The sequence below is a fragment of the Lacerta agilis genome, chromosome 2 (assembly GCF_009819535.1).
Source record: "Lacerta agilis isolate rLacAgi1 chromosome 2, rLacAgi1.pri, whole genome shotgun sequence".
Lineage (NCBI taxonomy): Eukaryota > Metazoa > Chordata > Lepidosauria > Squamata > Lacertidae > Lacerta > Lacerta agilis.
This window is the reverse complement of record NC_046313.1, coordinates 72,124,268-72,140,428: the sequence shown is the minus strand read 5'-3', so window position 1 is coordinate 72,140,428 and position 16,161 is coordinate 72,124,268. Positions and strand designations below refer to the sequence as shown.

At 42.0% G+C, this 16,161-nt stretch overlaps 1 protein-coding gene across 7 annotated transcripts in view; it reads left to right on the top strand.

Annotated features, from left to right (window-relative positions):
* The first annotated feature begins 3,894 nt into the window (after positions 1-3,894).
* The window catches only part of LOC117041695 (inter-alpha-trypsin inhibitor heavy chain H4-like), a 64,718-nt gene continuing 52,451 nt past the window's right edge, over positions 3,895-16,161 (top strand). For all 7 annotated transcript variants that reach the window (XM_033140729.1, XM_033140723.1, XM_033140728.1 and 4 more), the window contains exons 1-9: positions 3,895-4,008; positions 4,695-4,855; positions 5,347-5,451; positions 8,303-8,465; positions 8,573-8,683; positions 8,787-8,915; positions 11,550-11,666; positions 12,836-13,004; positions 15,254-15,379. In XM_033140729.1, the coding sequence (XP_032996620.1) occupies positions 3,934-4,008; positions 4,695-4,855; positions 5,347-5,451; positions 8,303-8,465; positions 8,573-8,683; positions 8,787-8,915; positions 11,550-11,666; positions 12,836-13,004; positions 15,254-15,379 (1,156 nt within the window). In that variant the 5' untranslated portion in view covers positions 3,895-3,933. The remainder of the gene's footprint in view (positions 4,009-4,694; positions 4,856-5,346; positions 5,452-8,302; positions 8,466-8,572; positions 8,684-8,786; positions 8,916-11,549; positions 11,667-12,835; positions 13,005-15,253; positions 15,380-16,161) is intronic.

Genomic DNA, 16,161 nt, shown 5'->3' with positions numbered 1-16,161 from the left:
TGTTTTTTTAAAAAAAAAATTCCATAAAGAAAATGGAATATACTTGTACAGTATACAGTATACAGTATACAGTATACTGTATACAGTATACAGTATACTGTATACAGTCAAACCTCAGTTCTCAAACAGCTCCATTTTGGAACATTTTGGCTTCCGAACGCCAAAAACCTGGAAGTAAATGCTCCAGTTTTCCTCTTTTTTTAGAACTCGAACGTCCGACCCGGCTTCCGCTTGAGTGCAAAAATCTCTTGCAACCAATTGGAAGCTGCACCTTAGTAGTTGAATGTTTTGGAAGTCGAACGGTCTTCCAGAACAGATTACGTTCAACAACCGAGGTTTGACTATACAGGAAATTTGATCCTTGGATCCTGGCAAGATGTCTTTCACTGTGCTCCTGTGTGGGCTAAGTCAGTCTCCTATCCCAGACAACAATAGCACTCAAATTAGAACATACACACAGCAGACTAACAAGGAAGTAGACGAAGCACTAGGTAGCATGTGACCAACTGCATCATGACTGCATTAGTCACAGTGCAATTGTATACATGTCTACTCAGAAGTAAGCCCTGTTGAGCTCATGTGACATACTCCCAGGTAAATGTGTATAGCGGCGTGGAGAACATTTTTCAGGCCACAGGCCACATTCCCTCAAAGGCAACATTCCAACCACATCTTTCCATCTAGGCAAGCAAGAGTCAAGGACATCTCCTACCAAAAACACTCAAGAACAGCACAGAGCAGGGCTGGTGATGTGGGGTGGAACATTTCCCAGTGCTTCATTTTTTCCATGAAGAACCTTGTGTTTCATAAATCAGATCCAAAACCTACCAAGTCATGAACCAATGTGGTAAGTGTCTACCGCTATCCTTTTTGTGATATAATGTAACCTTGAGCTGAGAGCTGGGGAAATGGGTGCTTGACAGTCCTTTAAACAGCAGATTAGCTGGGCGAGCCAGGGCCATCATATTACAAGGGGACTGGTTTCCTCTTGTACAGGCCCCAATTTTGTAGCGAACCATACAGTTCAGAATATTGTACTCTGTAAAGCAATTCAGTTGAACAATTATCCTAACATTACTGTTTGTTGAGCATTTGACCTTCCTGTGGCTTTTTATGATTTCCCTTGCCTCCTTGCAACCCAACACCACCTCCCAAGCTATTTTGAGGGATCTCCTGACTCTCCAGCACAGACCAGGGGAGTGGGGTGGGGGCTGCAGGAGAGACTGTGTATTGGAGGGTGTTCCACTCTCAGAAGGCTCAAACAGTCTTCCATCAGTAGAAGGACATTAACTGCTTATAATCCACTGCTTTCAAATGCAAGGGGTGAAAAAATAGCAGGGGCCCACAAAGGGGTGATGCTGTCATGTTATTGACTTGTCATAACAAAATTAAAAATCCCTTCCAGTAGCACCTTAGAGACCAACTAAGTTTGTCATTGGTATGAGCTTTCGTGTGGTAGCTATCAGCCAGTCACCCATTCCCACCACTCTTCTGAGTAATACCCCTCCCCACCCTCTCACTATATGTAAGGGTCTGGTGACTTTTGTTTCAGTGTATCTGAAGAAGTGTGCATTGCACATGAAAGCTCATACCAATAATAAACGTAGTTGGTCTCTAAGGTGCTACTGGAAGGGATTTTTTATTTTGTTTCGACTACGGCACACCAACACGGGTACCTACCTGTAACTATTGATTTGTCATGTTACTGAACTCAGCAATGTTACTGAACTTATCATATTACTGAACCTGAGTTAGGTAATGCTGGGGCTTACATAATTAGAAAGTGAGTAAGTTACACAGACACATTAAGAAAGTCCTGCGTGCTGCTACGACCTCCCACGCTTGTCAAGGGTCACTACATTTTGAAATATGGTGAAACAGAGCACAAACATCCGTTGTAGTCAGTAAAAGTCAACTCTTCCCTGCAAATCAATTTTTTATCAATGCAGGCAGAAGTTCTATCAGTGACAAAGTTCAGGGTCTTGGGCAAAGGATGGCATCAGTCCTAGAGGATGTTAGACTTGCCAGCCACTATGTGTACCCAAACATCTTCTGCAACAATATTTAGCGGATATATTTCTATCCCACCTTTCAACAGAACCTTTTGGGAGTGGCTTAGAAAACAAGCAAAGCGTTTGCAGAAACGAAACAGTGCAAGTTAGGTTTCCTTAAGGGGATGGGATGCACACCCCCCAAATAAAAATGGTTTTGACATGGCACCTAAATCTCATAGGAAGGATGCAGCTGGCAAACCGCTCTGGAGTGGGCATTCCAAAACCAAACCACTAGTAACAAGCAGGTCCAGCCTTTAGTCACTGACAACAGGACAACAGAAGAAGAGACTTGCCCTATGACTTCAATTACCTGGTGGGTCTTTTTGTAAGCAAGTGGTCCTTGTGATGCAATGTCTTTCAAGTATGAAACTAGCACTTTCAAGTGTGTCCAGAAACATATGCTAGAGCAGGGGTCCTCAAACTTTTTAAACAGGGGGCCAATTCACTGTCCCTCAGACACTGTTGGGGGCCAGACTATAGTTTGAAAAAAATATGAACGAATTCCTATGCGCACTGCATATATTTTATTCCATGCACTGCTCTGGTTCGCCAGAAGGGGCTTAGTCATGCTGGAAGCTGTCTGCAGACAAACGCTGGCTCCCTCGGCCAGTAAGGTGAGATGAGTGCCACAACCCTAGAGTTGTCCGCAACTGGACCTAATGGTCAGGGGTACCTTTACCTTTACCTTTAGGCGAAAAAACCATGTGGCTAGTGCCAATCTGCCAAGTGGAAAAAAATCCTACCAGGCCCCTTGGACAACCAAGGTGACCAACCAAGGTCCATAGCAAGATCAGGTGCTGAAGCAAAACCTAGAGGGAGGGTGGGCAGGTGATCTGAGGAATCTGGAACAACAAGGGAGATCTCACGGTCCCGCAGCTGTTTAAATGTGGCTAAACCACGCCTCCCAGCTAGCTGTATTGGCTGGCTGGGGGGCATGACATGGGCCCAGGATACCAGTGACGCAGGGGGGCTGGCCGTGCCCCCATGCGAGCGCGGGAAGCGAGTCCCACTCACAACCCCTCCCCTCTGGGAGCATGGGTTAGTGCTGGGGGGGGGCTGAAACCTATGTCTGCATTGAGCCCTGCTACTACTTGGCCATCTAATCTGGACTGATGAGGAACTGCTAACTTCCATAGCCACCATGCTGGGAAAAGTCAATGGGTTTCAGTTGTTCTCAGGACTGGAGGGCGAATGCAGCTTTCCACGCCTCTGTGTCTGGCTAGGGACTCTTCCCAGGACACACCCCTTACCAATGATGTAGGTTTTCTGGAGATATTTGAACAAATTAAGCCACGTTGCATGGACTAATTTGCATTAGGGGAAATCAGTTTGGACCTGGAAAAAATTCAGATACGGTACTGTGGAGAGTGGTCTAATTTCGCACATTTCCTTTCATTGCATTTAGTAAATGGAGCTCTAAACATTGAAAGTGCCCGGGTTTTTTGCGTTCGGGAGCTGAAACGTTCCAAAATAGAACCGTTTGAGATCGAGGTTTGACTGTATATTGTATACGTGTTATCAAATTTTCTTTATGGAATTATAATTTAAAAAAAACATTACTATAATCTGTGATTTACATTCTGCAAATTTTTATAGAACTGGACTTTCTAAAAACCACAGGAAAGGGAGAAGCCACTCATATATTTTTGGTATCTATGAAAGGCTTGCAGACATATTGGGTAGAATACAGATTTCCCATTCACTTGCTTGACAACGCTGGTGACGTTGGCAGGATGGGGGATGTTCTGTTTCAAGAATATTGTTCTGATTCAGTGGGTAAATATTAGGCTTCATCAGTAGACAAACTCCCTCAGACATTAGTTGTTCATTAACATTTTCGTATAAAAGACCTCACTTCTGTGGATTTGTCACATCCAAAATGGAAAGGCATTTTTTTGTCGCTTGGCTGTTTCTTTCTTCACTACAAGTATTTGTGGAACCTGCGGCACCTGAGGTAATTGTCCCTTTTTTGAATTAGGCATGTCTCATTTGTCTTTAGAATATCGGGAAAATGTACATGAATTTGCAATATCCAATTTTTTTAAAGAACTTAGCTTCATGTGGGGTTAGGGGTGATGGCACGTAATGGGAAGTCCTTATTTTGGGGCAGAAGATTTCCATGGGTACCTTCCCTGACCTTACACCATTCACATCAGTAGACTACTCATGGGAGCAAATAAATGCCCAAGGAAGCTAGTCAAGGTACTCAAGGGGGAGTCAAGGGGGAGGGGAATCTAATTCATATATGATTTTAACATTAATTTAGTTAATACTGCTATTAAACTGGTTGTCTTAAATACTGATGGGAGTATATAAACTACTAATTTAATTTATAATCTGGGAGGATGCATAACTCCATGTTAGAGTATCTGCTTTGCATGCCAAAGGTTCCAGGTTTGCTTGAGAGCCTGCCAGTCAGTGTAGGACAACAGTGAGCTAGGTGGACTTATGATCTGACCAGTGGCGTAGTGGAGGGGGGCAGTTTTTTAGGGCAGGAGCATGAACATCATCTGCCAGAGTGGAAGCCTAATTAATTGTTCTGACAACTAAATGAGATGATCAAATCTTGCTCTACAATAATACATTTGGTGTGGAAGAAGTTTGACTGAATTCAGAGAAATTTTTCCTCTTCTTCTGCAGAATGCCATCGAAATCTACAGCCTGCATGTGGACTGCAAAGTTACCTCACGATATGCCCACACAGTAATCACCAGCAGAGTTGTCAACAGAGCGAATGAATCCAAGGAGGCTCTTTTTGAAGTGGAGTTACCCAAGTCAGCTTTCATCACAAACTTTAGCATGTAAGGCTTTGTAAGCTCATGTCTGGGGCCTCTAATTATTGTTGTTGTTGTTGCTGTTGTTATCATCATCCATTTTTATTATTATTATTATTATTATTATTATTATTATTATTATTATTATTATTAATTACGGTCAAAAACCAGCTCGCTGGGGCCTCTTAATGATTAGAGGGCTTGCTCCAGCCCAGCTATTCTGTGAATGGAAGGACTTCTTCCATCTGAGGAAGTGAGTTGCAACCAGTAAGAGGTTCCAGTGCCATCAAGCGAATGACCCAATGAGTGGAAGGAGGAGACAATTTTCACCTTTTAATTTATAAAAGCAGAATCTTACTGGAATTGACTTCACCATCCTCCAACAGCCCCAACATCACCTCCCACATGGTTCTGAAGGGTCCCCCAACTCGAGAGCAGTTTTTTGGGGAGCAATAGGTGGGCTGCATAAGAGGATATCTTCCTAATGATTTTAACTGTTCAAAACACTGTTTCTTAAGGACCATAGATGGAGAAACATATCCTGGAATAATCAAGGAGAAGAAATCTGCACAAGATCAGTATGATGCTGCGGTTTCACGTGGAAAAAGTGCTGGACTTGTCAAGTAAGCATCTCCCCCACTGCTGCCACTCCAGTCATGGGTAAAGCCACAGAGAGGATAGAAGTCTCTTCTTCTTCTTCTTCTTCTTCTTCTTCTTCTTCTTCTTCTTCTTCTTCGATCACTCATAGCCGAGTAAGATTGTCTTCCATAAACACAGTCCATAAGTGACTGTGGGGGCCAATTCTGGATCCACACGTCCTTCCACAGTGGGGACATTGGTTTCCGGGCGGGAGTTGATCACAGTGTGGATTTGCCATGCGTGCATTCCTCTAAACATGTTTCTCCCTTTTGTCCTGAGTTTGAATGTCTTCAAAGCCCATGGCACCTTTGGTAAAGGCTGTTCTACAACTGGAGCGCTCGAGGCCAGTGTTTCCCAGTTGTCAGTGTTTATACTACATTTTTTAGATTTGCCTGGAGGCAGTCTTTAAACCTCTTTGAATAAAGGACTGTCCAGGGGTCCTTTACCTTTTACATTTAAAGCCATAGAGAGGATAGAAGTGTATAAGAATATTTGGAAAGTGGCTTACACCAACTACTTTACTAGACATTGCCACTACTTCTTAGCACTACAGACATCATTCCCCAAAGCTGAAGTGTGTCAAGATAATGCAAACTAGACCAAATGAGTTGATCAAAAAATCACACAACAATACCAAAGGGAAAGGCAAAAAGAAAAAGGCACCAAACCCAATGTTATGAGCAGAAATTGCTCCCAAATGCAGGTCAACTGTGATCATTAAGCAAAACTTTAAGGACAAGATGGGTTGGAGCCAAAGTTCTGAAGATTTACTAGGTCTTTTCTGCCTCTGTCTTTCTTGCCTTGCACCTCCTCAGAAGCCTCTCCAAAATGTCAGGTACCCTCAGTGTAAGCTGTGGCTTGGGACAGCAGCACTGGAAGGGTGGATTGTGGAAATGTAGCGAAGGGACCCTGCAATAACATATTACAGTCCTAGAAATATGCCCAAATTATAACATTCTAAAGAGTATAGATTTGACTAGATTTTAATCAATCTAAAAGAGCTATTTGTGGTTTAATGAAGTAGACCCGCGAAGGGTTACAGACACCTTATCAAACACTCAATGGTATAGCATACTGATGTCACTGAAGTTCAAACATTTTCTTGGCTTCAAATGTGAACTTTACAAATGATAATGTTCAGCTGCATTATGAACTGACTGCTGTTTCCCTGAGAAGTTTCCCCCCAGCAAAGATCATCGGAGACTGTCATTTCTGAGAGGCTCTTAGTATTCAGTAAAGATACCAGATGTTCTAGAAATGTCAAGTCCCAGGTTTTTGGAAGTTCAGCAGTGTCCTATCCACAGGGAGACAAGGGACAGGTAGCTTTCAGACTCTTAACATGAGCTGTTTCCTTTTGCCTGAAACAGTAAGTGATGCTGAACTTTGAAGAATTTCTCTCTCTGGTCTGTTTGTTTAGTATCTTCTGTTTTGTTCAGTATCCTCTGTTTAGATCATCTCTTTCAGATTAGTGCAAACATTCAGCACAATTGTGTACAATTGTTTAGATGTTCTTCCTTTCATTCTTTGGCTCCCTGAGATTTAACTTAGAAGAATTAGAACGAGTGGCAAATAGGTTTTTAAAAACAGCACACGTCAATTACATGGTTGGCTTAAGTCTTTGGGCAACATTTTATCATGAGCCAATGAATGTTTCCAACATCAAATGGGGTGCGCCTTTTGCGTGGTCGCGAGTAGCCCCCTTGGATCACGGTGCAGCTCCTGGCAGTTCGACCTGGCACCACCTTCCCAGGTTGGATACCTGTGGACTCCACCTACTCTAGCAGCTGCCCAATCCCGGCTGGGGAGGTGTTGCCGAGGGGATTAGCCAGATAGAAGGAGGGATTATGCAGTGCACACAATGGAAGTTGAGTCATACCTGGGAAGCGGCCGTTGGATTCAGAGCTTCCCCACCCTCCACTCCCTCAATTAACATTTACTTTGCAGGTTAACCACCTTTTCCCACAGCCACACAGGCACGCAGGCGCTGTTATGACAAGGTGGCTGTTGAAGGGCCGGAAAGGACTTTCCCTGCATTGGCAGGTTTCGCCTTTCCCGTAGCAATTCGTCACAACTTTGGCGGTTGCAGGCCTTGGGTAGAATCCTTTAGTCATCTACAAAATTTGGGGGTGGGGTGGGGCGGTGATCCCCACCCCCATTGCGACGTCAATAACAGGATTCCCGTTAAAGGGGTCTCAGGGGGAGGCATTGACCATACGCCCCAAGGTCATCCCTACCCTCCCCCTCCAGCGGCGGCAAATGGGGAGGCGGGCTATCTGCTTGAACATATGTTCTCCAGAGCTAGCCCACTGCCCACTCATGCTGGATAACCCTGAAGTTACCCAGAACCCCAGCTGGGGGGGTGGGAAGGATAAACGCCCAATGCCTGAGCCAAGGTCTTCCTACATCTGAATATTAATAAAGTTGTGGCCAATTTAATCCCATAGAACATTGTCACATGTCGTTATTTCCCTCAGGGGCTGCCCGGGGTTCGGGGGACTCCGCCTGGCCATGCAATACACTACTTCGAAATCCAGTACCACATGAGTTGACTTCTACTCATGCAGTGGGACTTCACATTCTTCTTCTCCCCCTTGCAGGCCCCTTTGCCAACCAAATCTGTTCTTGTGGGTCCCCATATCCTCTGGAAAAGATTTGTGGGACACAAACAGCATTTGCAGGGGAAGGAGATGAAGGAAACATCTCATGGCACATGGAAGTCCATTCTGCTAGTGCATGGGCACAACTTAATATCACTCAAGAGTCCATTTCGCAGACAAACTTGAGGACGAGTTGCCAAATTCTTGCATAAAGCTTAAATTCTTCATGTCCCTTCAGATCAACTGGAAGAAAACTAGAACAGTTTCGTGTTTCAGTCAATGTTGCAGCAGCTGCCAAAGTTAACTTTGAACTCACATACGAGGAACTTCTAAAGCGAAAGCTGGGAAATTACGAACTGCTGATGAAGGTCAAGCCCAAACAACTTGTTAAACACTTTCAGGTAAATTCTTTGAATTTATATAAATTCTTTCTATAAATGACACCAATTGCTGGTCCCATGTTGTAGCAGAAGATTATGACTCTGAAGCATATTTTTATTTTCTTCAGATTGACACCCACATATTTGAACCACAAGGTATAAGTGCATTGGAAACTGAGAGCACTTTCATAACCAATGAACTGGACAATGCCCTAACAAAGGTGCAGGATGAGACAAAGGTATGTATTACATGGACTACAAGACTAAGCATGCTTGTAAACAAAATCACCAGCCCTCCTATGTTTGCTGGACTGATTGTTTGCTTTTTTGGCTTGTATTTAGGCCCACATTTCATTTAAACCAACCATAGATCAACAAAGAAAAACCCCTGGACTGGATGACACGCTCCTCGATGGAGATTTTCTCATACGTTATGATGTTAAAAGGAGTGAGACTGCAGGTGATATACAGGTAAAAGATTAAAGAGAATTCAGAGTAACAGGCATCACTTGGCTAAATTCAAGGGGGGAGGGAACATAGGAAAAGACCTATTTACAAATTGTACAATCTTAGTTTCAGGCAGCAACCCCTAACCTTTTGTTTGAAAAAGAACCAGAACTGAATTGTAGCATAATCTTCCTCCTGAGATTTAGACATTCCAGTCAGTTTTCTAGGTTCTTTAGTAAGAAAGAGAACAGGAACTTCCTTTAGACAAACAGTTGTTGGTTTCTCATTTACCTAGTCTTCATGTAGTCTAAGGACATCCCTACAGTAATTTCACGCAGAAAACTAACTGCAAAGGCAAAGGGTCTCTAATCTCAGTTTAAAAGACAAATATTGTATCTCTAGGGACACAAACCCCATTGACATACCTGTACAGGTAAAGCAGGAAATGTCTCCTTTTAACATGTCCTTCCAAATTTTTCCACTTCCCCGGCATAGAAAAAGACCACATTTGGTAAATTATAAAAATGGTTTACCGTACTTTAAACTTTCCTTGGGTCAGATAAATGTGCTTTACCATACAGCATTCAGAAAAGTTGCAAAGGCAGCAAAATTAAGCTTGGTTACAAAATGGTAAAAGTTCCTAACCTATTGGTAGAGGAAAACGTTTGGTTCAGACTCCATACTTGTCTCAAACAAAAGAGGCTGCAGTTCAGAGCTCCTCACACACCCATGTTCACATGTAGACGGATGTAACAAAAGCTTGGTTGCCTATTTCCTTCCAAGGTCAGGGAAAGTTACACAGGCTTAACCCTTTTAGGACAGGTTACTATATGACCTTAACCCCTTCATGCATTGATTAGATTCAAGCATGCTGGTTATATGAGGCGGGATTAGCCTACAATTAATGGGTTGGTTGTACTGCTCATACAGTGGGTTTTTGTGCACATGAATTCATAGTTGAATTGACATGTGGTCATAAGAAAGCAAGAACATAAGAAAAACCTGCTGGGGCAGGCCAATGGCCCAACTAGTCTAGCATTCTGTTCTCACAGTGGCTGGACAGTTGCCTGTGGGAAACCAGCAAGCAGGATTCCAGCACAAGAACACTCTTCCCTCCTGTGGTTTCTGGCATTTTGGCATTCAGAAGCTGCGGAGGCAGAAAATAGCCATTGTGGCCATCAGTAGTCTTATCCTCCATGAATTTGTTCAATCCATCATGGCATCCTGTGGGAGTAAGTTCCATAGTTTGACTATACACTACATGTGCTTTTTAATTCATCCTGATCTTCAACTGGATATTGAGAAATTCTACTTCATGCAAATTATTATGCACCTTAACTAATTTTAATTCCCCTATTTTACACACTGCTGTGTTGAGATATGAATGTGTGGGGACACTGTCTCGTAGACCCACAGATCGTCCGAGATTTGTCAGCTGGCACTCTCCGAAGTCACTGTCACAAGCCAGAAATATCTGTTTCATAAAATAATTAGATTTGGACAATAAACAGACATAGTTTGGACTGAAGAAGATTGAGGAAAAAACCTGCAGATTTTTAAACACAGTCCCTGGTATTTAAGCTCAGGCTTCAAAGAGATTCTCATCATGGTGTTTGGATTTATGGAGGTGATTGTTACGTTCTTTTTTCTTCTCTATACCCACAATTGTTTTTCTATGCGAAGCCTCATTAAGAAACCTTTTTTATATATAAAAAAAATACACAACGGAGTATAGATGGACTTCTATTTATAATTAAGTATTCAGCTGTGCAGCTTTACTTAGACTTGATAAAGATAGAAGAAACAAGATGGCGCTTGTTAGTATGACGCAGCACGGACAATGAGAATTCTTCCCTTTTTCGAGGGAAGTGGGAAATACTTGCTAGCTGACTTTATAATGACTTGAGATAACAATTTGGGACAACATACTGAGCATCTATTTGCAGAATCTCTTCTTTATGAGCGAGAGAGAAGGCTAAGTGGATGTCTAGCAACCCCCCTTCTAGGGTCCAGAGGGAGGGGTTGTGTGGTCACCAGGAAAGCTGATCAATTGCCAAATGACTTACATCTGTGGAGTACAGTTCATTTACATTGCAATATTGCAAACAGTATGCTTGGCAACTAAACATTGGGAGTTTATTGTGAACAGTAACAATCTAACAACATGGGAGTTACTGCGTCATTAAACTTCAAACGACAGGCTTGGACAACAGTCCGGATTGGAAGATTAGAATGAAGTCAGGAAAAGCTGCTCCGGCAAATTGACGGCTGGAAAAAATATATATACAGAAATAAAACTGTACCCGATGGATGAAAGGATATATGATCTCTGACGTGATTGAGAATCGCACAGCCAGGGACGGGAAATTTAAAGCGTTAAGATCAGAATGTGGAAAATATGAGAACAACAAGAAGAAGGCAGAAATGAATATATTGGAGATATACTTCAGAGGTCCAGAGTATAGGAAGCCCAAAAAATTAATAATTTGGATTGTAATTTGGCTGTTTTTTATTTTATTTTATTATTTTTAATTGGATTATGGTTTGATGGATTTATTAATTGGATGTTCTTATTGGAAAACTAATAAAAATTATTTATATATAAAAAGAGAGAGATATGAATGTGTAATACATTAATACCACTTATTTTGTTTTCAGATTGTTAATGGATATTTTGTGCATTATTTTGCACCTAGTCAAATGCCAGCATTTCCCAAAAATGTGGTCTTTGTCATAGACAAAAGTGGATCTATGATGGGGATGAAAATGCAGCAGGTAATGTTTTTCCAAATAGAAAATGTTCTCGTGTTTGTGCCATGATACGTTACCTGTATGTTACCAGTGACAATAGCAGTATCTCTTTGACAGTCACAATGAATCTTTATGGAGTCTGCTATTCCAAAGCAGGACCAAGCTGCTCCTCTCTTTGAGATTTGAGAGCTGAGGCACATAAGAACAAGTGTTTTAGCTCTTTAGAGCCTTGCTCATTTACAGTAGTTTGGACTTAGTCCCTGTCCTATTTTTGAAGCCCACTGCCTCCTTGGCTGTTTATGCAAGATAGCCTTCAAAGAATGGAAAGCAGTATTGTAGGACTGCCAATTCCCAGGGTCTACACATTCCCTTGTTCTCTCTCTGGTACAATAGGTTTTTCTTCCTTTTGTAGCACCTCAAGCATCTCCCAGGAAAAGCTATGCCACATTCTGGAAATAAGTTGGGTCTGTGTGTGCAAAAGCACTGGAGATACATCCACCCCTATTGCTACAACCCTAGAATTGCCTTTATGGGAGGAATCTCAAGGGGCAAGAGAGGTACAGCATTGCCACACCTTCTCTTGACTGAATTTACTTTAGAATACCAGCAGCAGACTATGTAAATTCTACTACAGTCTGAAACCAGCCACATATCGCCACCTTATCTCAGTAAATTTCCGGGCTAAGTTGCTTTCTGTCAAGTCAATTTACTTAAGAGAAGGCTACAAGCATGCTGTTTGAAGAGGACATTGTCTCTTGTCTTGTCTTTTTTCCCTTCCAGACCATAGCAAAGGATTATCAAGAGGGATATTAATGGCCTAGAATGAAATTTAAAATGGGAACCAAATCACAGTCACAACACAGACCATAACAGTTGTTCTGGGACACATCTTGCCCACAGCAACTTGCACAGGCAGGATCCTTCAACCTGCTTCATGGGCTACATTTTTTTCATGCACAAAACCACTTCCATATAGGAGAAAAAGAAAAATACATAGTTGTTAGGCTGCAGTTCTGTGTCCACTTACTGGGGAATAAGTTCCATTAAACACAGGGGGACTTCCATATGAGCAGACATGCCAAGGATTAGGCTGCTAGACCCATACTCTGCAGAAATATTTATTTAAACACAAGTTTAATGTTAAGTTTCTGATCCTGTGGCTGGAAATTACATTGCTTTATTACTTTTTATAGACAAAAGAGGCAATGAAAAAGATTTTGGAAGACCTTAATCCTGAAGACCACTTTAGCTTAGTTCTCTTTAGTGGAGCTGTGACTGTATGGACTTCATCTTTGTTGCAAGCTACAAAGGAGAACGTGGAACGGGCTAAACAACACGTTGAGAACATTGATGCTGGAGGAAGTAAGTTTGTCAACTGAACAGACTTGTCAAGTTTTTTCAGCAGAGTTTTAATCAGAAATGCTCATTGCAGTATCTTTTTAAAGTCCATACCTAATTCTCAGGTGTTCTGTTTTTCATTCAACAGCTTCTTATGTTTTTGCTGCTCAGAAATATGACCATATTCCTCTTCTATTCCTTTATCTTCATTGGTTACTTTCTCCTTTCTGTATTCTATCAATCAATCAATAACAATTTATTCGACCGTCAGTCAGAACACAATCATCCATACAAATTTTAAAAACCTGAGACAACTCAGAGGGGTTTACACTAAAACATACAGTAAAAGTAAATTATACATAAAAACCCATATCGATACCATCGATTTTGACCTTACGCTGTTTAAGGGCCAAAAAAAGAAATTTGGCCACCTCAAAAGTTGTGGTGCCAGTAAAATTATTCAGCAAAAACGAAACCTGACATTCTCCATCTACCAGGCTAAGGTGGCCTAAGAGTGGAGCTATCAGTTTCTGTCTAAGAGCAACATAAAATGGGCAGGTCAGGAGAATGTGTTCGGTTGATTCAACCTTTCCCGAGGCACAGGGACAGACCCTCAGAGCATATGGGACTCCCTTATATCTTCCCAACAGGACCTCTGTTTCCAGGACGTTTAATCTTGCTGCTGTGAGGAGTCTGCGATATTCTACATATTGGATTTCCACCAGGTAAGGGGCTGGTGAATTCCGGAAGATCTGCTCCCCCAAAAACATCCCTGGTTTCACACAAGCAATGTCCTCTTGTCTTGCAATGTCCCTCAGTCTTTGAGAGATCACAGCTTTGGCATGAGAGAATGTCATGGACTCCAGAAAGAGCTGTGACAGTCCGCAAGTCTGCACTTCGTTTAAAATCTCTTTTTCCCACATAGATTGGAAATCATCCCTTAGTATCAGGGGTGCCATGCCTACCGGGTTAAAACGAAGTTTAAGCCATAACCAAAGCTTGGTCTTTAGGGCCACATATCGAAAGGCTTGCCAACCCACTTCTAATCTCATGACTGCACCCGCTACAGACGGGGGAATCCTGAGAATAGCTCTGAGAAATCGAGTTTGGACAGCTTCCAATCTAAGAAAGTCCCTGCGTGTTCCCAAAGATATGCCCGCCAACATAAGAGGGAGAACTTTCATTTGAAAGAGCCTCAAGGCAACTTTCACAGATTGGGCCTGGTTCTTAGCATATAAAGGTCTGATCATCATGGCTGCTTTAGAGGCATTAGCAAATATATACTCTTTATGAGCTACAAAGGACCTATTTGATCAGATCACTTGGCCCAAATATTTAAAGCTCAGAAATATGACCATATTCCTCTTCTATTCCTTTATCTTGGTTACTTTCTCCTTTCTGTATTCAATTTCAGACTTTGCTCTTAATTGTTCAGTATATTAATTCCCATTTGCATACTGTATGTTTAAACTTGCCTGTCTCTTGATTTTTCTTTGTGTACTTAGTGCTATTTTATTTTCTTTAAGCCATAGATTTCTACTAGTCTATGTCTTTTTACTTTCTTTCCCCATATCCCCAGGGCAACATCTTGCCTTTGATGCAGGAGCAAATGCCCACCAAGGTGCCAAGTCACTCAAGGCTGGTCAAGATATTTTGGCACATGAAATAGAAAATCCCACAAGGGCCTCTCCTCCAAACGCCAGCAGTTAAACATTGCAGTAATAATGCAAGATGTGCCAAAGCACTTTATTAAGAACTCAAACAACCCGTAGGCAAAGGAAAAGTCCCAGCAGAAATCTATAGCCTCATCCACCCCAGCACCTGGTTTCTAGAGAGTTTATCTAAGGTCTGGGTTAAAACCCCTCCAGATCTTGGTAAAATTGAACACACATAAAAAATGGGCTGGGTTAAAATAAAGCCTTTATTTATTTATTTATTTATTTCTATAACAGCAACATTAGGATTGAATGAATTTAACTTGCCTGTGTCTCTTAATTCAGTTGTGAAACTATTGACTGTTTGTGTACCCAGTGATTTCAGTAACTTTGCAATTTTTTCTTTTGTGTTTGTCTTTGTATGTTCATGACTTATGGACTGGATTTCACAACATTGCAAATAAGAAATGAAATAACTGTTAATTGGCTGCCTTTTCAAGACTGTCTAACTGTTGGGATGGCCCTGACTGTCTCTTTCCCTCCATACCTTTGATACCTCCTCACTAGATCTCTGAAGAACAATATAAATCTCTGGTCATGTTTTCTTTCCCATTACAGATACAGATATTAATCGTGCTCTTCAGGAGGCAATATACTCACTGGACAAAGACACCAAAGCTGAGTCATTGCCAGACCAAAGCATTTCCATGATAATTTTGCTGACAGACGGTCAACCTACTACTGGTAAGTTAGAAACAGCAAAGCCACACAATCTGCTATTATTTTCATTTCTAATTTTTTATTTTTAATGCATACTTCTCAACAATAACTTTAATTAGGTGTGTGTGTGTGCGTGACCCTTTTTTCAACCTCCCACTTCCCTTTCTCTTCAGCAATTTGCCATTTCAAACCTTCCACTAAAGATTCATCAATGGCTCCTCTTCATCCTGGAGAGATGTGACTAGTGGGGTGCCACAGGGTTCTGTCTTGGGCCCAGTCTTATTCAACCTCTTCATCAATGACTTGGATGATGGGTTTGAGGGCATCCTGATCAAGTTTGCAGATGACATCAAATTAGGAGGCGTGGCTAATACCCCAGAGGACAGGATCACACTTCAAAATGACCTTAACAGATTAGAGAACTGGGCCAGAGCAAACAAGATGAATTTTAACAGGGAGAAATGCAGAGTATTACACTTGGGCAAAAAAAATGAAAGGCACAAATACAGGATGGGTGACACCTGGCTTGAGAGCAGTACATGTGAAAAGGATCTAGGAGTCTTGGTAGACCACAAACTTGACATGAGTCAACAGTGTGATGCAGTGGCTAAAAAAGCCAATGCAATTCTGGGCTGCATCAATAGGAGTATAGCGTCTAGATCAAGGGAGGTAATAGTACCACTATATTCTGCTCTGGTCAGACCTCACCTGGAATATTGTGTCCAGTTCTGGGCACCACAGTTCAAGAAGGATACTGACAAGCTGGAACGTGTCCAGAAGAGGGCAACCAAAATGGTCAAAGGCCT